Here is a 23,046-nt window from a genome sequence, read left to right as displayed (position 1 = left end):
GGCTCTCAGCAGCATCCATTTGCCAAGTTCTAGGGGGAAGGCCATGTTTTGGCCAGAGCACAAAAACCAGAAGAGTAGAGTACTCTGGGTTTCTCACATTGGACTCTTGTCAGAGTTGGGGTTTGGAGGCTGGCTAACAGTGCCAATCATCTGGGAAACTGTGCTGAGTTTTTTTTCCCAAATCCTTCACCATACACACAGGACTTGTCTTCATTGCAAAGTTAACTTGAGTTATAACATGGGTGTTGTGATAATTAGACCTTATTGTGAGCTTAGCTGTAAGAAGTTCATAAATGCCACAATTACTAATCAATGAGGACAGGCAAAGGTGCAAAAGGGACACAGAAAAACTGAATTAATCCTAACAAAAAGACTTGCTAATATAACACAAAGCTGGTGTTAAGACCATGCCTGCTAAACAAAAGTAGCACAGACAAGAAATGAATAGACCAAAACTGATGCATCAGAAATCAGACTTAATTGGTTGAACAAAATAATAATGAGTTACGCTATTCCAGCCACCATTTTATTTTTATTAAATACTTCTGTGTTAGTGGCAAAGTCTTTATCACTTCAAAACAAAGTGTCTTTAATATTAATAATATATTGAAAGTCTAAATATGTTTAACAACATTGTATAGATAATTAAAAAAACAAAGTTAGGCATTTAAATCTATATAATATAATATGGAGATACACCATCTCATAGAGCTGGAAGGGACCTTGAGAGGTCATTGAGTCCAGTCTGCTGCTCTCATAGTAGGACCAAGTACCATCCCTGACAGATTTGCCCCAGATCCCTAAATGCCCCCTCCCAAGGACTGGGCTCATAACCCTGGGTTCAGCAGGCTAATGCTCAAACTACTGAGCTATCCCCCTCATATTTAGGCACCAAGACTGGGATTTAAAAGCATTTCAGCTTTTTGGACTCATGGAAAGCTCAATGGGTCAGAAGGTGATTTTAACTACAAATACAGACTAGGCTACTTGTTTAACAATTTTGTGTGTGTTTTTGCTCTTTTCACAGTGAGGATTTTATAGTAGCCACAGGTGTGCTTTTATAGCATAAGACAGACATTTTAAATGTGAAACTTCTTAATAGAAAAAGTCTCTATGTGCAATTCTAAAAGATGAAATTAATCAAAATAAGTACAACATTTCTATTCAAGTATAATTTCTGAATTTTAATTTCTGTAAAGTTTTTTTTAATACTGGATTTTTTTTCACCGTTTCAAACTGTCTGGGCCTCATGAATGCACACTCAAAATAAATATTGTTCATGTGAATAAGGTTGTAAAGGATCAGTCCCTTTATAAGTCTTTCTTTACCACCTATTTGAGTCAGTACTGGATTCTAATGTCAAACATGTCCTTATCCTTTTACTATGGGATCAAGCAGTAAGCAAGTAGCACATTAAACCCAAATATCTTCCAAAATATCAGTAAAGAAACAAAAACATGATTAGGAAATTTGGTTGTGGTATTAAACACTCCTTTTTCAAGTTTGCCACACAGAGTTGTTTTTCAAGGAATCCTGGAATAATTAATTTTAATTGCTTCTTTGCTACATTAACCTTACAGTTCAGCTACAAAACCCATCATTAACAGAATGTGTCAACAGGAAACAGCTAATAGACTAACTCAATCCATGCCTCAGGAGGCTGGCCGAGTTTGAGAATCTCATGCATGGGACAGTTGGAGAATCTCTTGGGGAAGCTTCCTCCTGCAGCCCAATGTCCTCAGACTAAAACCTTTGCCCTTGCTATCTGGCAATAGAGACCAGGATGTTTCTGCTACAAATCACAACAGCAACCTATTGACTCAGATCTGCACAGAATGAGAGTGAGGAAGGAGGACAGAAAAAAAGAAACTAAAGGGAAGATTTTTGACAGCATCTAAAAAGCTTTTATTTTAAAATACATCTCCAATGAAAGAGCAAGGGTATTGCAGTAGAACATTCTGGCAAATTAAATTGCCTTGGTGTCCGAGTTCTCTAATGTGCATTTCAAACTGTTTATTAAAAGCTACTCACCACTGAATGGATTGATCTTTCTTGCAATACGTGAACAGATTGATTCTTTCAGGTCTCTCTTTTTAACGCACTGAATGCCCAAATTCTGAAAACTAGAGCACATGAAACACAATAATTAAAAAACAGCAACAAAAACTGTTTCAGTTAATCACCAGCACAGATATTCAAAAGTTGAATCCTAATTTTTCCTATACAATTTGATTCTTTACATTTTTTGTAAAAAATATAGCTTCTTAAAATGTGTAGGGAATAAAGATAGCAAAAGAGCTTTTGAAAAGAGGGCTTTGTCTTTCTAAAATAAGAGTAATGACAAAAAGAAAGAATTTCTTACATAAAAACAGGGGAATATTGTTTCACATTAAAAAGAGTTATCACTATTGTTTTAATATGGTAAATTAGCAATGCTAAAAGCGATAGTCTCCACTGGTATAAATTGGCATAGCTCCTTTGACATCCACGGGGCTACTTCAATTTACATCAACTGCGGATCTGGCCCACAGTCTCACACTAGGAAATGCAAATCTGCAACAATATTTTGAAATTCAATTTTTATAAAGTTAGTTTGAAATCTCATGTAGTTATGGAAAAGTTCTAAAGAGCTACAGTTCCTCCTCATTTGCATATGACTACATCAAGTCAGCAAAGGAGGTGGGGGGAGTCCCCACAATTTGATTCTTTCCCACATGGAAAAACCATGACATCATCAAAGTAGGGTGGGGAAGTAGGAAGTAAAATATGAATACACTCTAGTATCACTAGAACACAGGAGGTAAGTTATGCTACCAGGTTCTGCTGTGCTTCCAGAAGTACTAGCAATTCCCTTCCCCTGAAATCCCACAAAGCCTCTTTACTTGAGCCATGCCTGGAGACTTCCTGAGACACTCCCCCATCATGTTGTGCCAACTGTCTCCCTCAATGATAGGCCAATATTGCCCTGCTCCTAGCAAAGCCATCCTGCCCCCAAGAAGTTCCTCAGTCCCATCCTGCAACCCCTGAATCCACCCCTTTGTACAGAGAATGAGTCATCTCCTTCTCCCTCCCGCCACCAGTCACATTCTAAGTTAGAGAACTAACTCACGAAAGAACTAATATAAGCCTCTTTTGAACTTTGAATTCAGACTTTAAAAAATGCAGTGCCATCTCACGATTTAATTAGACGATTCTGGTTCCATTTCTGGTTTCCAGTATTTTTAGAATTTGAAGAGAAGTTTAGAATGCACTGCTAATGCTGTATCATTTTGTTTTGTGGGGACTATTTTTTGTAGGCCTTGGTAGCAGAGGGCTGTAGTGGAAAAGAGAAACTAACCAGAATGTGCAGCAAAATTAGGCAGCACCATTTCAGTCTAGCTGAGAGGCAAGGAATGGGGAACTACAAAAGTGGGGCGGGGAGGGAGACAAGAAGTTAAAAAAAAAGGGAGAAATGTATTAAAGCCAGTATATTATATCAGGATAGTAAAAATCTTAACATAGTTGATAGTCTCATATGCACTAGTATAGTCACTCTTGGACAAATCCTGCGCCTGCCCTGATAGCTACAGAAGGCCCTAATCATAGTGGATATATGGTGTAACAGTTCACACTCCGGATCTTGGTGTTTTAACTTTGTTTTCTCACCAGCCTTCCCACTCTGCATAATGTAGTCTGTAACTATTTTGTTTTCTCAAGAGCAATAATCAATTTCCAAATAGTGCAGGCCATAAAGAGTGAACAGGCACAATTAAGAATTCCTCTATAGAGAAACAACCAAGTCCACACCTCCTAGAGTATGTTATGCTCTTGCCTTTATCTTACATGGCATAGATACTTTTATTAGCAACTCCCTTGCATACAACAGTTAATGAAGATGTTCATAACACCCTAATGAGCAGCAATGCCAGCATTAAATTGATTCTGTGCCTGCTTTCACCAGGATTGAATATGGTTAAGCAATGACTTCTTTGCTTCTGAGATTCCTCTACAGTCTCACAAGATACAGTTCTTAGCCCACTGCTCTTTTCCAGGTATTAGCTCCCTTTTAATCATCTTATTTCTATCTTTAACCTTAGCTAGCCTATTTACAGTAACATTCAATGATACATATCTTTTAACAAATTTAGTGCAAGATTTTCACCAGAGATTGATGATTTTGGGTGCCTTTCTAGAGATATTTTGAAGTGGCCTATTTTCAGAGGATAGCAGGCTCGGTACTTTCTGAAAGGAGCCTGATTTTCAGAAGTCTCAGGGCTTAATGTTCATGCAAAACAGACAGGGCTTTGGTATTTAGTCTTCTCTCCAAAATCTTACACTCACAATATATTTTAGAATGATGAAGGACTGAGATAACCTTACTGAGAACAATGTCCAGTGTCCCCAAACATCTGGCTTGTTTGATTTATGGGTCTCATTTAGCGTTATAAGTGTTCATTTAAAAAAAAATAAGGCAAGTTCTTGGCCTTGTGGTTGCAATGATAACCTTCTAAATATGAATGCAGTGTTAATCAATGCACAGTTGTCTTCCTAAGCCCAGAGAAAGCCTGCAACGATTATTATGAAAGATGTCAAATCTCCTTGGAATGTTGGTTCTAATGATGATAAATTAAATGTTAGCATTACCTACTTCACAGTTGATCATTTTAGTGTATAGAGTGGAACAGAGCTGGAAGCCAAGCCCATAAAAGGTGGCCATTAGGAGCTGCCAAACAGGAAATGTAGAGGAAAGAAAAGAGAAAAAAAGTAAAGAAATAGCAATATAAGGATGGGAAAGGAAGAGACTAAATAAGGCTAATAGAACTAATAGAACATTCCAACGTCAAAAAGCAGTTCTGTTCAGAAATATTTTGTAGACTGACAAGGATTAGGTATGTCTGTCAGCGATGGGTTGGGAGAATCCACAGACAGGAGAGAACTCCAGCTCTGGCAAAGAAATCATTCCAACTGTCCTTTCAGACTGGCAGTGGGTTCCTGGAGGTCCCAAGGAGCATCTCCAGCACATCAATGACATTCTTAGTCTAAAACTCAACACAAGTGTTCTACTTACGATAGGACTCTACGATCTCGTCCAAACTCTGCTTCATAGTAGCCATCCCTACAGTCTTTCCCAACCAGGTCATGAGGGTGTGGCTTGTAGGGCTCATTCTTTGTTACTAATGTAATCCTTACTTTCACTTTACCATCAAAGTTTAGAACCTGCAAAAATATAAGTAGAAATACACAAATTCTAATTCACATCTGTCTAAAAATTGTATAATTTTGTATAGTAGACAGGTGACATTGGCAAGGTCCTAGGCATCTAAAGGAGAATACAGTTTGTGTTAATTCTTGCACTAAAAATGAAAAACCAAGCATTTTCTCCTGAAAATTCAGAGTCTGTTTCATCAAATTACCATTCATTTCACACTGAAAGCCAGAGATGGAACAACTACTCTACATATGTATTTGTATTTCAATCATTTGCCTGACAAAATATACATATTTGAAACATCTAGAAAGTATTAAGGCTTTTATTTGGGAAAAAATCAACCTCATCATTTTCCATCCTGGCTAAATTACAAGAGGTTAGTAGTCAAGAAATTCACTGGTCAGTGTCAAACTATTACTTCTTTAAATATGAATTCTTTCTATTCCATGCTGTTGTGAAAACATTTCCCCAATCTCTTGACACAGAGAATTCTCCACAGGCCTGACTGACATTGTACTTGACTAAGTCAGTGAAAGCATTTATGCAGGGTCAACAGACTTTGGATCACGCTCCAGGAGCTAAACATGCCATTGTACAGAGGGCTTCAGATGATGGCCCTCTGTGTTTTTCCTTAACACTGCAAGATATATTGCCATGCCTAATTGTCATTACAAATACATCCATTTCTGCATTCAGGACCACACAAAGACTCCCACCGAAGGGCAAGATTCAGCTCCCATTAAAATCAATTCGAGTTTTCCATTATTGCAGTGGTAGTTGGATCAGGCTCAGAAGTTGATCCAAAAATGGTAGGATCTCTTATGCAAGAGAGATTCCTCTGTGTTGTAGCAACAGGAAATTTTCCCAAATACAGTATGCTGAACAGGTCCTATAACGTAACATAATTACAGCTCTGGCCTACATGTTCATTTTCAGAGAAAAGACCCTCTTTTGAGACTTTGGCAAAAAGTTCAGCACATAACCCACCCTCCACTAGGTTTTTTTAGGATAGTTGTTAGCCTAAACTTCCAGTGTGTTTCAGTATGTGCACCAAATTCTTCCCTCAGGCAGAGGGCTCTCTGTGAACTCAATGAGGACTGTGTAGGTCAATCTAAGGGCAGATTTTGGCATAAACTAGTTGAAGTGTAACAGCTTGACAACTTATCTGACAGATATGTTAAGGGGAGAACATTAACTGTGATACTAGCTCTCCTCCTCCACTTCCCCTGCCTCACAACTGTTCCATTCCTCCCCTTTTCTTCCTACACCTCTGTCACTGATGATGAAGCATTCAGTATATTCTTTTTCTCCAACCCTATGTCTTATCCTCTCCTGGCTTCCCTAATATTCTTGAACCTCCTTCATTCTCTCCTCATTCTTGCTCTCTCTCTCTCTCCCCTCTCCAGTCCCCCTCCTGTCAGATAATCTCAGCCTCCTAACCTAAGAACAATTCCCCCACTCTCTAACTATCCATTTCCCTCACCTCCTCTTCACACCCGACCCCTTCAGCATACAGGCAACTCTTGCTGCTTTTACTTCCTTGCCTACTAACTCTCACCTTTACTCTCACAATCTGATTTTCACCTCTTCTACCCCACAGCACTCACTAAATCCAAGGGCTTCTCTCTACCCTCACCTTCCTTGATCTTTCCAATTGTGACAGGGACTGGCTCACCTTGCTGATAATCAGTTCCAAACTTCCACCCTTGGCACTGGAGCAGAGATACCACCTACAGCCTTTGGGGATGCAGGAAATCACCCAGAAATCACTCCGATCTTCTATTGGTAACACACACGTACACAACTTTGTCAGCAGCAGTCACCTTGATCAGCAAACCTACCATCCTATGGCCTCTCAGACATGATCAGGGGCTTCTTCCCTCTGGCCGATCCTCAAGTGAAGAACTGTGTAGGGTCAAAGGGTCATATACTCTGGCTCTCCCTGGACCCAGCCAAATGCCTGGACCTCAGACATCAACCTCCTGTGTCCCTGCAGCTGCACATGCCCTCTCCAGCAGCCCACCTAGTCCCTTCTTCAGTTGCAAGAGAGCCAACAACACACATATAGGGCAAGATTTCCTGTCAGCGCTTTAATTAGTCAATAGCGGGATGGGGACCTGCATCTCTTGTTTGTTCGTTCCCCTGCCAATCAGAGCACCAAGGATCAGGTTCCATTTCATAGCGTTGCTTCTGCTCTGGTGTGGAAGAGCACTCTGCTGCTTTCAGCACCATTGTCCACACCATCCTTCTCAACTCTCGTTCATCTCCAGGGGCTTTTATGCAACTGGCAAACGCCCCCTCTCTCAGACAGCTTCTTCAGTGTCTGCATTAAAGGCTCCATCATCTCTCCTTTTCTCTTTTCGCTGATGTACCAAAAGAATATGTCTTTGGGCTCCTCTTTTCTCTCTCTTTGTCTTAACCCATGGGATCTTAACCCCACTCGTGGTTTTAACTACTGATGACTGCCACATCTTCCTCTTCCTGAGCCCTGATACAGCTTTGCCTGGATGTCCTATTATCAACTTAAATGTAACACAATAAAACTATAATTCATCTATCTCCCCAAGTATTCCCTTCCCTTTTCCCCCAGAGCAGATATTTCCATGATCCTACCCATTTCCCAGGCTCACAAACTCATGCTCCTTCATTCAAAATATGCAGGCTATTGCTAAATCCATACGCTATTTCCTTTGCAATCGATCCATAATCCATCCATTCTTTTTCATCTCTACTGCCCAAGCCCTCTACAATGCATCTATTCATCTTCTCCTGCTGCTCTGACTACATCACCCCCCTTTCCAACTGCTTTATTAACTCTACATCCCTTTCCACCTCAACGTCAGACTCCTTATTGGAATCACTGATTATAGATCACCCCTGAGTCACTGGTTATAGATCTATCTATCTGATCCCTTCGTTCCCCCAAATCCACCTCACTCCAGGTTCCCTCTGTTCCCATCTGCAATGTCTCCCACACTACTCCCTGCAGCTGGAATACCCAGCCCAACCCTGTACCTTAGACAACCTCCTTCAAAACCCTCCTCAGAACCTGCAACCAGTCCTCTAGTTAATTCCCTTCATTTGTTAAAAAACAATTATGCAACTATCCAGAACACAAAGCTAAGAACAAATCTGATCCATCGGATAAAACCGAAGCCACCAAGTAGTAATCTCTGTGTCCCTTCCTTCCATCACCCTGGCTTATTACTGCCTCTGCAGCTTGTCTCATTACTGCCAATTTAGACTGTAACCTTTGTACAGTAGGTACCAAGAGCCTTATTCTTCACTCTGGGTATGGCTAGACTGCAGGGGGTTTATCGGGATACTTCTGCCGCGTCCAGGGAACATGTTTGCTCTTCCACTTCTTTTTGCGGAAGAGCAAACGCGCTCTTTCGGAAGCCCCTGTATTCCTCGTTCCATGAGAAATAAGGGGGCTTTCGAAAGAGGGTTTTTTTCCAAAATTTGGCCCAGTCTAGATGGGCCAAATTTCAGAAAAGCCTCTTCCGACCAAAGTATCAGAAAAAGATATGCAAAATCCTCACAGTCTAGACCTACTCTCTGTTATGCTACTTGTACCTTCGTCAACTTTAGTGAAGTTATAATGGAGAAAGAGAAACAAAAAACAAACAAAAAAGCAGGATTATGGAATGGAGAATCAGGCCCCTTATTCACTGGATAAAGTCCCATGCACATCTACAGTATGTGTGATGTAAAAAAGTAATTACGGATAATAATATTACCTCTATAGAGGGATATGTCTTATTGCTGTCAGTACTACGTTCTCCTGGAATGCTGCCTGCTGATCGTCCTTCACATTTGTACCTGAAACGCATGCCTCTTTGCCTGGGTTGCTCGAATATTTCAACGCAGGGTTCAGACCCACCTTCAGGAAAATGAAATGTTTAAGGTTAAATACAATGTAGCTTTAAAAGCAAAGGAAGGGCAGTTTTGTGGTAATAGCAATGGAGCAGACCTCAGTAAATCTGAGTTCTACTCCTGGATCATCCAGTTTTCTTGTGGGACCTTGGGTAAATCATTTAGTTGATCTGTGCCTCAGTTTCCCCTCTGTGAAATGAAAGTGATGATAATTCCTTTCTCCCACTCTTACATATTTAGCTTGTCAGCTCCTCAGAACAGGGTCTGTCTCTTACTATGCGTATGAACACAATGGGAGCCCTGATGGAGAAGGCTTCTAGGAACTGTTGCAGTATACATAATCATTAGCAGGATTCTCTCTCCATGGAGCTCATTATTTCATAATGTCAAAATGAACAGATCACTAGTCCAAAGGAATATTTGAAATGTTTTAACTATAGTACATTTTTTTCTGAACGCAAGTCCTCTCAAAGTGAAGGTGTTTCCTCTGAATTGATTGATGTAGTGACTACTGCAGTGAAGCAATAAGTTTTATGCAAATTAGGCAAAACCCCCCTAATGCTTTCAGTTTCAATACTGTGGTCCCAGAAATTGCATGGTTGCTGAGGGCCATCTCTATTTCGAGCTATCCACTTCTCACAGGAGCCAGCATGAGCAATAAGGTTTCTCTCACGATTTTATTAAAGAGTATTTGGAAACAGTGAAAGGGCCCAGTGTGAGAGAAGGCAACTTTTAGGGAATGGGGGTCAGGAAAAGATGGTAGGGCTGACATCAGTTAAGGCTCTAGAAAGATCCTGACTAATAGCAGGATTCTTCATACCTTTCCTAGGGTGACATTTGCCTGGGCCTGGGCCTCACTTAAGACTATAGTGAATTCCGTCCTCACTGAGAACACTGAAAATGCTTGCCAGGCAAGCAGTGACATCAAAGTCATGTGACAAGCAAATATTGGAGAAGCAAAAATCAATAAATAAAAGATTTAGTTTGGATGCTAAATTATCTTAGTAGGAACACACAGTCAAACTCTGCGCTGACTGGCTGTACCTTACAAAGAAAGAAACAGAACTGGTAATATGGCACAGTTAAACACATACAGAAGCAAAGACCCTACAGCATGTCACTGAAACAATGTTAGAACTTCAACTGTTGTACCCAAAGTAGACAATAAGAGATAGAAATGCTGCTCACACTTTCACACATATATTTTTGACAGTTCTATAGAATAGGAGATTTTGGGGAAAGACACACTTCCATATTAATTTATTAAAATGTTCTCTTTTGTTGCTGCCAAAATGGTTTATAGTGGAACTCACCAGCTCAAAGTTTGTATGTATTGGTTCACAAGAATGTGATTTACTACTATATTTGTTGGGGCCAAAAAGGCTTTTTATTGCAATACTAGAAATCACTTCTCTCTCAGAGCAAGAAACTGCAGTAAGCTAAGTGACATGACAGCCCTTAGAAGAAACATGTGTCAGAGAAAAGAAGAGGTCCATCTGCACAACATCATATTTATCTTTACTTTTATATTGATAGCTAGCTATGGAATGGTGATGTGCATAAAGATTCTGTTGCTGGTTATGGGAACAGACTTTAAATCAAGCTGTATGTCTTTCTAAGGCTGTGTCCAGACTCAGGGTTTTTTTGAAAAAAGTAGCTTTTTTTCGAAAAACTTCACCTGCGTCTAAACTGCAGCCGCGTTCTTTCGAAATTAAATCGAAAGAATGCGGCTTTTCTTTCGACGATGGTAAACTTAATTCCACGAGGAAGAACGCCTTCTTTCGAAAGTGCTCTTTCGAAAGAAGGCATTCTTGAAAGCAAACAGGCTTTTTAGAAAGAGAGCATCCAGACTCACTGGGTGCTTTCTTTCGAAAAAGCGGCTTGCTTTTTCGAAATTCCGCGTGCAGTCTAGATGCTCTCTTTCGAAAGAGGCTCTTTCGAAAGTATCTTTCGAAAGAGCCTCTTTCGAAAGAGGCTTGCAGTCTAGACATAGCCTAAGTGATGGCTGAACCAACAGCTATGGGCTTGATGCAGGAACAACTGGTGAGGTGTTATGATTTATATTATGCAAAGTATCAGACTACATTATTATAATGATCCCTTCTGGTCTTAAAGTCTATCAATCTATGAACAATGCTAGAGACAATTTGGAAGTCAAAAACTTCCCCAGTTATCTGAACGTTGTTATATCTATGCAACCCATCAGTTGAACGAAAGAGAATTTTGTTTCATGTCTCTCATTTCCAAGATTCCACTTTTTCATATTGTGCTGCCAAATCCTTTTTGAATGACAAAATGAACCTTAACATTGTTTTAGCGAACTTCTCACAAAAAGGAAGTAACTATATATGCCACTTTCCAGCCAGTGACTGTCTAGCTAAACATCTGACAATTTTAGAAATGACATCAGAAAATGAGTTGGCACGTTCAGTACATGCTGGCAATCACCATGACTTCTGCTCTTTTAAAAGGGCTGTCCCTTTCCTAAGCTCTTTCCCCTCTTGAAGTATGCTTTTGCAGATGCTGTCTTCACGGCAGAATGTGCATGACCCGCCAAAGGGGAATAAATAATAGAAACAGGGATGGTTAAACAAAAACAAACAAAAAGCCCTTAGAAGTGACACAGGGTTTTCATCATCTCAGAGTCAGGTCCTTAAACATTGTGCAAATGTCTCTCTCACACTCAGAACTACTTATCCTTGTCTCATGAGCATAGTCCAGTGGTTGGGGTACAATGAGCAGTTCTATCACTTAGGGAATTATCACTTAACCTCTCTGTGCTTTATTTTCTCATCTGTAAATGGAGATAAAGATATACACTTTTGTGGAGCACTTTGAGACCTATAGACAGACAGTCACATTGCTATATGTGTGCTAAACTTTATTATTAAAAAAACAGTATCTATCTAGGGAGTTATAAAGTGCCTAATCATCAGGTTACTTAGGAGATATAGATATACAAACATGTACGTACAAATATACGTAGATGTGACCACAACCCTGCCCACCCACACATCACCTGTCAAAGCCATATAGAGTAGTGTCATTTATGATTGTATTTTATTATAGAACTGCTTCAAGCACTTTAATATCTTTACTTTAACCTATAATTTTACCTTCGATATAGACGTCTACAAGTGTTAGTGTTTCACCCACTGATGACATCAACTACATTTTTAAAAAGTCAGGCCTCAATTGTCTTCATGTAGATTTAATTTGTGGTTGAAATAAAGGTTACTTAAGTCATATACACTACTTATCAGTAGGTGTGTCCTTGGGGGAAAGCAAAATCCAATGACACAGTAACCTTCAGAGATTACAAATTAAACTTAATTTTAATTTGACTTTAAGAATCAAGTTACCTACAGTTTTACTAAACAAGGCACTATGCCACTGTACACAAGAAACACATTAAGAAATCTGTGTGAACCAAAGCAGTTGGAGACTTTGGATCAGCACTCTTTGTAGTAAATACTAGACATCCATTTCTTGTTCCCATTTTCTGTAAATGAATGTGCTCTTGCCAAAGCAATGCAGCTGAGACTATTTCACAACCCCCACTCAAACTCACACAGACAATGACATGTACTTTTTGGATTAAGAAGAATATAAACTATGTCAAAAGCGGACATCTGAGGACTAATTCTGGAAGAATAAGATTCGACTTAATTATGCTACTGAAATGGAAAAAAACCTACAAATCCATATTAAAGGAAATACTAGTAGCTTTATTTATACTTATGTTTATTGGCAATAAGATTATTGTGCTGTGTATCCCAACATGCTTATTTGTATGTGCATGAATGCACTGAAAACAACAATAAATAATTTTTTTTAAAATTAGCCGTAAATTCTCAGTGACATGAGTGACAGAAACTAGTGAAATCATCATGACAATGTGAGAACAGTAAGTTACTCTGAATCAAGATCTGGGACTCATTTTTTTTAAATCACTAATACAAAATTATCTAAACTGAGAAGCACAAAGAGTTTAAAGTTAGAGCCATCAAAATTAACAATGAAAGAAGCAAATATTGATTTCCCTGTCTACCACTAGGAAACAGGTCCTTTATAGACAAAGAGCTGATGCAAAAGTGCAGCTATGACTGCAAAGGGCTTTCAAAGAGTGGATGCTCTACCATTAATTAGAATACTTACTGTCCAAGAATGTGCAGTCGAAACAGGGAAGAAGAAATATGTGCACAGCATTCATCTTAAAGTTAAGATTCTTGGAATTCTTGAGTTACCTAGAGAAGTCTGGTTAGACCTCAGTAGTGAGTTTATGGAAAGGTGAAGAACAAAGTCAAAATGGGCTGTGATGTAATATGCAACTTTCACTGCTCAGCAGGAAGAACATGGACTCAAATTTTACCTCAAGCTAGCATTGCCACAGATTCCTCTGCAGAGAAGGGACAGGCTGTGAAGAGGCAATGACATAAGAATATTCAATTCTTGCATGCAACTGGGAGGTGTTCTGCAGTAATGCAGTATCTGGAGTGCATGAAAGAGTTGGAGGCATGCTAGAGAGTGACTATCAACAACATGTAATCACTATACAAAACCACAATAAAGTGGGGGTATTTTAGGTGTGCAGATTATGGTGCCACTGGGGGAAAAAAATTGCCCCTCCAACTCATATGCAGATGCCCTCCCTATTCAGAATCTGTGGACCAGGTGTCCAATCTGCATACCAAAAATCAGTGGCTGCTTCTGAAAAATTAGACCCTAAATTCTAAGCATCTGCCACAGCAGCCTAGGCAGGAGGAGGACAGGTGATAGATCTACTATTAAACATTCTGACTTAACCTAAAACAAGTGCAAATACATTCTTAAATCTTAATTCAGAAAGGGCAATCCTCCAGACAAGCATTCATGACCTGTGCATCTTCTAAATAGATGCAGTTTAGAAGCAAAACTGTTTTATGTACTTCTTCTTTCTTGTCATGTGACATTACAGAATAGTAACTAGAAGAGAAGCCTGTAAATACTAGGAAGTTAAGAATTTCCCCTGCTAAAAATTCCTTCTCCAATTGTTAATAAGTTGAAAATATATTAGTCGAGGATAAGAAAGATATCTACTGTCTCAACTTATCTGCTTTAAAATACAATATATTTTAAAAAAGTGTGTGTGAATTCAATAAATTGATTTATCTAATTAAGAGCCAGTATTTAGATGAGCAAATAAAACATGTACATTGGCAACAGCTGACTGAGCAGTTGACATTCACATACCATATATAGGTTAGGGAAAACTTTTCTTGCCAGCAATCACTCTAATTCATGCAACCAGTTCTAAAACTAAAAATTATTAAATCCTTATGAAACATGCCTGAGGACAAACTTTTCAAAGGATGTGGAATGCAAGGATTTTGCTGAGACCAAGAGAAACTAAATTAGAACTTTGATTCCTATGGCTACCAAATCTGTGATCACTTTCAATGGTACTGCCTCTCCCTTTCATACTAATTTATTTTGGCCATCACCTCTTCTAATTTGAATTGGGATCAGTTAAGCACTAAGCTGACATTAGCCAACTGATGTCTGCCCCAATCTGAGACATATACTGTAAATTTAGTCTCTTTATTTGAACAAGGATTCATTTTTCTTTTATATTTCAATGAGCCATTTTGAACATTATCAGAATCTTTTAATGTTTTAATTAATTCAGATGTTATGTTTGTTCATTAACTTATTCCTTATGGCTACCTAAGAGCTACTTGGACAAGGATTTAATATTGCTTCTAAAAATTGTGATTGTCGCCTTTTTAGCAAAACATCTGAAAATCTTGGCTTATTATTCTTAATGAATAACAAAAATAGGCCAAGATTCTCAGATGCAACTAGTGACTTAGGAAGGGAGGCACTCCATTTTTAGGTGCTCAACTTGAGACAATGTATAGGCACTGTACACCTACCCTTAGAAAGTGATATCCCTTTAAGATGTCTGAAGTTGGGTACCTACATATTTAAGCAGCCAAAAATCACTAGTAATTTTCATAACCTGTTCATGTGCAATATATATTGAGCCTCAAAAATCACTGCATGCATGAATTAGTTAAGACACACCTCTTAAACAACTGGGGCTTTTCATGTTATATTAACTCTTGCAATTAGGACATTTCTGGGTGATTGAAATGCAACTCTCTCTTACCCTCAAGACTGCCACAACCCACAAGGATCAGAGGCACCAACTGTCCAATATGGTGACCATTTATTTTTATTTAAAAGTTTTGCTACCTTCTTTCCAAGGGATAAAATGACACCTTTAAGGCCCTTTAGGAATACCCATGCTCACAGTAGAAATAAATCTCATTCCCAGTTATGACAGCTGAGAAGGAGCCTGGGTTCCTTGGATGCCCTGATAGGAAAAGGAAGACTCTCCAAAGCTCCCTCCCACTGGCAGGCATTTACTCTCCTCCTTCCCACCCCTCCTCAAAAAAACCCTGCTTTATTACAGGGAAGGTAAGGCAGGATAAGAATCAGTGCCTTCCTCCCAGATGTTAAGCAGCAAAGGAGGGAACAAACTAGCACCCAGGGAGAGCTTCGTACAAACAAAGCAGTCAGATGTTTGTGAAAAGGGGGTTAGTGCTCATCCACCTGTACCATGGATGTGAGTATGGAAGGGATCTAGCAAGCCTATTGCAGATGTCAGAGCAGTGGATGGAGCTCATGTCTACCTAAGGAGTAGGTTCTCAGAAGAGGTTCTAAAATGGGCTCACCCCCCTCTCATGCCACCACCGCTGGGTTTTTTTTTGTTAAAGGACATTCATATTGATCAAATAACCAGCTTTTCCTCTCCCACCTTCAACCAAATGACAGCTGAGGGAAAGTGAATGTCCCTTATATAATGTTTGTTATATTCTCCTATATACACTAACTGCAAACAAAACAGAACATTGGGGTTGCATTTTCTCATGTGAATATTCACAATTAGACAACTAAACACCTATTTTAGGCATCTTAATAGGGATTTGGGGACCTAACTCAGATATTTAACTGTTTGAATACAGATTTAGATGCCTTACTTTTTAGTATCCAAGTCTGAAAATTTGGTCCGAACTGTGTCAAGAAAATTACTTGAGTATTCATAAACATATTGTTTAATTTTGTTCTTCTACCACAGAAAATTTCACATGGTGTAAATTTTGTGATAAGCTCAGGCACAGGCATATTTGTGTGTATATTTTACACTTGTTTCATATTCTTCTCTTTGATTGATTTATCATAGAAAGTAGTAGCGGAAGGAGGAATTTTAAATGTTGGGGACATGACTATAGTGAAGTGAACAGAACTACTGACATTTACACCCATGGTGAATTTGGTCTTATAAAATTCTGCCGGCATTCTTACAAAAAGCCACACTTGAAACTCATGTCATGTGAACAGACTTCCTCATCGACTAGCTCTCACACGGCTACTTCCCTTCATCAACAACAACAACAAAAATTAATTCTTTCCTTCACCACCTCTTCCTGTGTGTCACACTCAAGTCATATTCTCATCAAGGCCTTGGTGGAGCTGTTTTTGTTTAGGTCGGTGCGCACACAGTAGACCCTGAATACTCAGCCATGTCAGATTCAGAAACTTGCCATTGGGCGAGGTCAGATAATGTCAATCGAGCCTCTCTTGGCAGCAGATGTCTTCACGGCAGGAATAGAAGGCAAGTGTCTTCTGCCAAGCCCAGAGCTCTGCCCAAGCTGGGTGAGGAGGGCACGCCAGCCCAACTCACTGCCGGTTGTACGGAAGTTAGGCACCTCGTCACACGCTTGCACTGTTCGCAGCCCCCCAGGTGACCTCTCCTCACCCGCTAAGCCCTTCGGGGCTTCAGAGGCTTTTGCACGCGTGCAGGAGATCGACGCTACAGCCTGCAGTGCAAGCCCAAGCTCCGTATCACTGCATGTCCCCACACTGCACGGGGCAGCCCTTCCACCGGCCGCCCCGCCGGGGCTCGGGCTGCAGAGGAGCTGGCCCCACGCAGCGAGCGCAAGGCGCCCTATGGAGAGCGCCCTGCAGCCACTTACCAGCCATGGTGCCCGCTCAGCCCGGGACTCTCCGCGGCGGCGGTTCCGCGCTCTCCTGATGCTCCGGCTCAGCTGGTCCCGGCCCTACCTCGGCCGCTCCTCCCTACGGCTGGGAATTTCCCGCTAGGGTGACGGCTTGGTGACGTCGGACTCAAAAAGGCCGGTCTCCCCCCCACGCTTGCTGCGGCTGCCCTGTGCTGTACGCTTGAGGGGAAGGGAGGGGAGGGATGATCTCAGCGGGGATACACCTACCTACAGTAGCAGCAAGCTGTCCCCTCCCCCCTCCGTGCTACAGAGCTACATGCAGTGCCCACACGCCGCGGTGTAGCGATCTGCTGGCTGCTCCCCGCCCCCAACCTGCTTCCTCCAGCTGCACCTCCTCGCATGCCAGGCTGACCCTCGCTTGGCTGCTAGAGTGTAACATACGCCTCGCATGCCAGCACTAGCTGGGGCGCTGTCCTCTGTTGCCACTGGCAAGACAGGTTCAGGCGGTTCCTGATTCACTGTCAGCTTGTGGGGCAGTGTGAAAGTGCCCTCTCTGCTGGGCATGCACAGATTTTCCTCTTCTGCTTCTATCTCACACAAATACACACAGCCCCTCTTCACACCGTACAGGTACCCCATATATAATTATAATTCACACACACGGGGTAGCCACATTGATACCAAGAGACGTGCTTTTGAAATATCTAAAAGTGCGAACCTCAGACGGGACAACTTACAACTTAAAATACAACGAATAGTCTTACAGCACCTTAGAGACTAACAAAACATGTAGATGGTATCATGAGCACAACCCACATCTTCAGATGAAACACAGTAAGTCAATTCAACAGTAATCTATGGGCATGACAAAATTCACAATGTTGCCTATGTGTAAAACAAGCACAAGATGTCCAGGCAATCGTCCCATTTGGGTGCAATGCATTACACTCTCTCACACTGCTGCAGTATCAGTATCAAGCAGCTCCATAATCATGGTTGCAATTGAATGACCAATTGAGCTCCTTATTTCCCAGACTATAATAACCAACATTAGTAGATTAAATATGATATTTTTAGCAAATTTGACAATTGATTCCTCAATTGTGACATACTAAAAACAAAGCTGCTCTCCGAGTTACGAATAAGTTACGGATCAACACTTGGTCCGTAACTCAAAGTGTTCATAACTTGGATCCCAGAGAGTTACATGGTGACCGCACTGTTCGTAAGCGCAGATCGCCGTTCGTAACTCGGATCCGTATTTATGACTGCTTTGGTTGTAAGTGCGGATGGTCGTAAGTGGAGGTGGTCGTAACTCCGGGAGTGGCTGTAATTCAAGATTTTAACATTTTTTTCATGCCTGCCCCAGTTTAAGCAGTTAACCAGTTAACCATAATATTTTTCCAGTTAACAGATTAAATGGGATTTTACATCCCTAACTCAGTCCTACTACTTTAATTAGTTGAATTGGAACAGTTTACAGACATCCCTTGAACTTTGCAGAAATCTAGATTCAGGTGCCATACTGGCTCCAACCTCCATGATTTGCAGAGAGGTCAATGTTGAGCGAGTCTAAAAGAGTAAAAGAATCCCTGCTCACAGATTTTTTTTTTTTTTTTTGGTGACGTGAGGATTACTTTGCACTGAGCTAGCAACAAGTTTTTAGCATTTAAATCTTTTAATTGAGAATGTTTCAATCATACATAATGGCAAGTAATAAACAACAAATCTAAAGTAACATTCTTGAACAAGACACATTAAAAATTAGTACAGTAACGATGGCTTGAAAATGTACTGAAGAATAGCACTGAACTGATATTTTCTGTCATGTTTCTTCCTATCTCAGCCTTTTTTATTTTAAACTAGGCATATTAGGATAATACATTAAACACCAAAACAGGAAATCATATTTTTTAAATATTTAAATTCAAACATACCAATTTATGACCTGAAGTAAGAAGGATTGGACAAATTGTAGCATAATATTATTTTCATCATTTTGTAGGCCAATGCAACCAAATGGAAGTAAATGAGAATCTGCCTACATCAGGTATGAATTTGGTTCCATGTTTCTAGACATGCTCTCCCTATCACTTTGTACACTGGGCTAAAAAAGCACTTTTCCTCCCTAAATATCCGTAGTTGACTTTTCCTGTACTAGCAGGTATGTAAAATTAGAGACTTTTTTTCCCTTTACAAAACAAAATTAAAATTTGCAGGCTTCTGTCTCAATAATATTATCTAAATTCCTAGCATCAGTACTTTAGCTGGTTTAAATCAACAGAGCTCCTCTGCTTCTAGAGAACTGTGCCTTTTACACCTGCCAAGGATCAGGACAAGTATGTTATGTATTGCACATCTATTCAATTGTTAGCATGGTAGGCTTTATTACATATGCACTGGGTGTAGTACAAATTAATTTATTAAACTGTATACATAAAAACTAAATAAAGAAATCCTTTGGATTAGGCTGTAAGATTATCCAAATCTCTATTCTTTTGCTCCTGATTAAAGGTTTGAAAGGGATGAATGGCTAGATCATTGAAATTCAGTGGTCCACAGATGTAACAAACATTGTTTGTGTATTTATTGCTTGGAACAGGAATACATATTGATTTTTTCCCCCAAAAAATCAAAACTTCAGATGTATTGTACTTGTACAGCACCTTTCACACATATTGCATCCTAAAGCTCTACAGGGTTAGGAGTGGACTTTATAAGATGCTGATTGAATTAAGCACCTAAATGCCTTTGAGGATTTGGACCTTAGATACTAACAGGTGTCAAACAAATACCCCAAGAAAGGTATATTTACATGGGAGCCATAGTTTAGATTTTCTAACACAAGTCTGATTTTACAGAGAGAAAAAGAGAGAGATTTGGAAGTGATTTGGATAAGGGGTTCCAGAACTATGATAGCTTGGAAAGAGTGGATTGATTAATTTAAAAAAATATTCTAATTTTGTTGCCACTTTGTAAGTAAACAAAAACATCCATAAAGCAAGAGAGAGGAAAAATAAAATTCAGTCTTTTAATAGCTGAAATTCTGTGTCCAACATCAAATTTTAGGTGATTAAATTCTAATGTCAAAAGTGAATTTACTTTTGCATTGCTAACATTGCTATGGAATATCTGCTCTAAACTGGTGAACTTAATTCAGCTGAAAATATGTTCTGACATGCAAAAGGTCCTGCCTATTATATAACTGGTTTTGACAGGGTAATAAAAAGGAAAGGGGAAGGCTACAGCCTCGCTCCTCCCAGTTGTTGATCCTGGAAAGACCCTGAGTGGAGTCAATTTATGCTGGGTTTTAGTTTTGGTAGTAAAACAAGGCATGAAGAAAGAGATATGAAGTAAAGTGTAACTTCCCCAGCTGCTAAGCGTGCAATCCAGTTTACAAGATGTCACGGAATTAAGAGAGACTTATGGTTTCAATACAAAAGAAAAGAAGAAGAAGCCTCTCTCTCTTTCCCTGAACAGACAGATCTTAAGAGGAAACCTGACCACTAGAGAGGCTCCTCAATGGAAAGGGAACAAAAAAAGGATTATTTCCAACCAACAGTTCACAGAATGGGGATTGCTGGTGAACCTGTCATGACTAGTGAGAGTCTGTGAATCCTGAACCATGTGTAAGAATGTTTCAGACTCAGAAGCTAGTTTTGGTATGGCGGAGGAGCTAGAGCTGCAGGGAACTTAGGATCCTAATTAGAGAGGTCCTTCCCTCCCCCTCTCATCCTGCTATTGCTGATCCCCAAGCCTCTTCCTAGACATATTTTTCCTCTCCCCCTTCCTATGTGCTATAAGAAGAGACCATTATCCAGTTCTTCAGAGGTCTCCCCCTCCTGTCCAGAAACTGGAGTTAGGACACTTAGTAGTCAACATGGCATGGGTTATTCCCTTTTCCCCTATGCCTCCTAACTTCTGCAGGACTGGATCTCTTAGGGCTTGCAGGAGCTGGTCCATGGGCCCATTTTTCAAACTATTCCTAGCAGGCACATATCAGTGTCTGGAGAGCATTCTGCAACCCAAGAACATTATATTTTTAAAAAATGACAGTACCTAGAAAATTCAGGGTTAAGGTTGTGCTCCTCAAAACAATGCTTCTAACGACCTTAACTCTGCCCCCATAGAAAGAACTGTCTACCTTGACATCACATAAGAAAACTTAATACTGTATAGAAACATTTTGTTGCTGACTTGCATCTATTGTAGTTTTAATTTTATTTATCTGAGAGCTTATTCATGTTTGAAGCTTAACAGAGACTGGGCTGAGCTACTCACTCTCACTTAGAGAAAGTTCTCTAGACACAGCAATGTGAGAGAGCTCTCACAGCAATGGTGTATAGTACGGCTACCACAGCACAGCTACATTGATAGAAATTCTGCTGTAGCATTGTAGAATAAATGCTTCCTATAGTGACTGAAGGATTTTTTCCATCACTATAGATGCTTCATTTCCCCAAGCAATGTCAGCTGGTTACCAGAAGCATTCTTTCATTGACTTATCTGAGTCTGCAATGGGGGTTGGGTCATCATAGCTATGGTACTCAGGCATATACATTTTTCACACATCTAAGCATTGCAGCTATATTAACCAAACTTTTAAGCATAGACCAGGTCTTAAAGTAGGTGTACACATAACTGAGTATAAATGAGAATCAGTCCCCAATAGTCCAAAAATTATTTTACAATGGCCAATTAATAAATAAATCTTTCAATTTCCACTGTTCTCACCAAACCTCATTTTAATTATTTTAAACATTTAGCAAAATCAAATACATCATTTCATCTCATCACACACTAATTTACTCTTGCTCACTCCTCCCCCTCCCCCACCTTTTAAAATTATCTTTACATCTCCCTAAATTCATGTGGAGACACCATTTATTTGCCAAAATTTTACCATACGTTACATCAATTAGTTTTATATGCCCTTCTACTCTACAATTCGCATTGCTTTTGGTCTACTGATTAAAGAGAACTGATGATGTAGCAGTATATAACATGTCTAAATGTCATGAGCAAATGATTCAAAGTTTAATTTCATCATACCATTATTGATCAGTAACTACTCAGTCAAGAGATTCCTCTGATGAGTTGTTTGTGACTTTTTTTCCTCTCTGGATCTCTTCCTTTGGTTTTCACTCTGGTTTTGGTTGCAGAGATGCATCCCATATTGATGGAGACTAAGAAAAGATCCAAACATAAATGAGAAGTTAAAGAATTCATTTGTTTCTGCTGCTATATGTTTTCTACTTCCAGGTTTAAAATGTATTAGGCAACCTTGAAACAACCAGCCTAGTATGTGGTGTGTTTTCTTTAAAGATCTAGAGTGCACAGATCATATGATAAATCATTTTTTCTTGTGGAAGGTATTTAGAGAAATTAATCAATCACCCTTTTCTCTTGCAATTAGTATTCTCACTAGAAAATTTAACTTCTATACTGCTAGCTAAATTCTTATCTCTTTTTTTCAAGTCAAAATTTGTATCCACATCAGATCCACAATCCACAAATATGATCATGGGCTCTGTCATTGTAATAAAGGTATGATACAAGAGTTCTTGTGGAGACTGGTCTTTATTATCTGGCTCTAGCCATAGAGCATGTCATGTGGTAACATTAGCATCTATTGACCCAGTACCTTACTTAATAAGTAAGATGTGCTTTTCCAAAAGACACAGTTCTATAAGGAAAGCTGCAATTAAATTAGAAATGCTGTTTTCCTATGCATTCTGCCTTGCAGTCTCCGCCAAATATTTATGCCTTAATTCCATACAGTGCTTAAACATTTATATAAGAGTCTATTTTTTAAAGTGATATTACAAAGGCCTCTTAGACAGACATGTTAAGGTTTCATTGTCTCCTGAAGGCAACTGGCTCTTCAGTCAAAAAATCAAATTCTGCAGCCATTTCACACAGAAAACTCTGAGGCAGGCATCCTGTCTCTTAATTATAAAAAATAGTAATAAGACT

General features: G+C 39.7%; 1 protein-coding gene across 2 annotated transcripts in view; it reads right to left on the bottom strand.

Annotated features, from left to right (window-relative positions):
* REL (REL proto-oncogene, NF-kB subunit) overlaps positions 1-23,046 on the bottom strand; it is a 52,860-nt gene that overhangs the window by 20,584 nt on the left and 9,230 nt on the right. Inside the window, exons 2-5 of one of the 2 annotated variants that reach the window (XM_025184195.3) lie at positions 22,123-22,256; positions 8,929-9,071; positions 5,048-5,196; positions 2,032-2,123 (exon numbers count right to left, since the gene is read on the bottom strand). In XM_025184195.3, the coding sequence (XP_025039980.1) occupies positions 2,032-2,123; positions 5,048-5,196; positions 8,929-9,021 (334 nt within the window). In that variant the 5' untranslated portion in view covers positions 9,022-9,071; positions 22,123-22,256. Of the gene's footprint in view, positions 1-2,031; positions 2,124-5,047; positions 5,197-8,928; positions 9,072-17,085; positions 17,328-22,122; positions 22,257-23,046 lie in introns of those variants that run through there. The other variant, XM_006122177.5, reaches the window with a different exon arrangement.

The sequence above is a fragment of the Pelodiscus sinensis genome, chromosome 3 (genome assembly GCF_052426305.1).
Source record: "Pelodiscus sinensis isolate ZL-2025 chromosome 3, ASM5242630v1, whole genome shotgun sequence".
NCBI classification, from domain to species: domain Eukaryota; kingdom Metazoa; phylum Chordata; order Testudines; family Trionychidae; genus Pelodiscus; species Pelodiscus sinensis.
The sequence above is the reverse complement of the archived record's forward strand: the minus strand, read 5'-3'. Positions and strand labels throughout refer to the sequence as shown.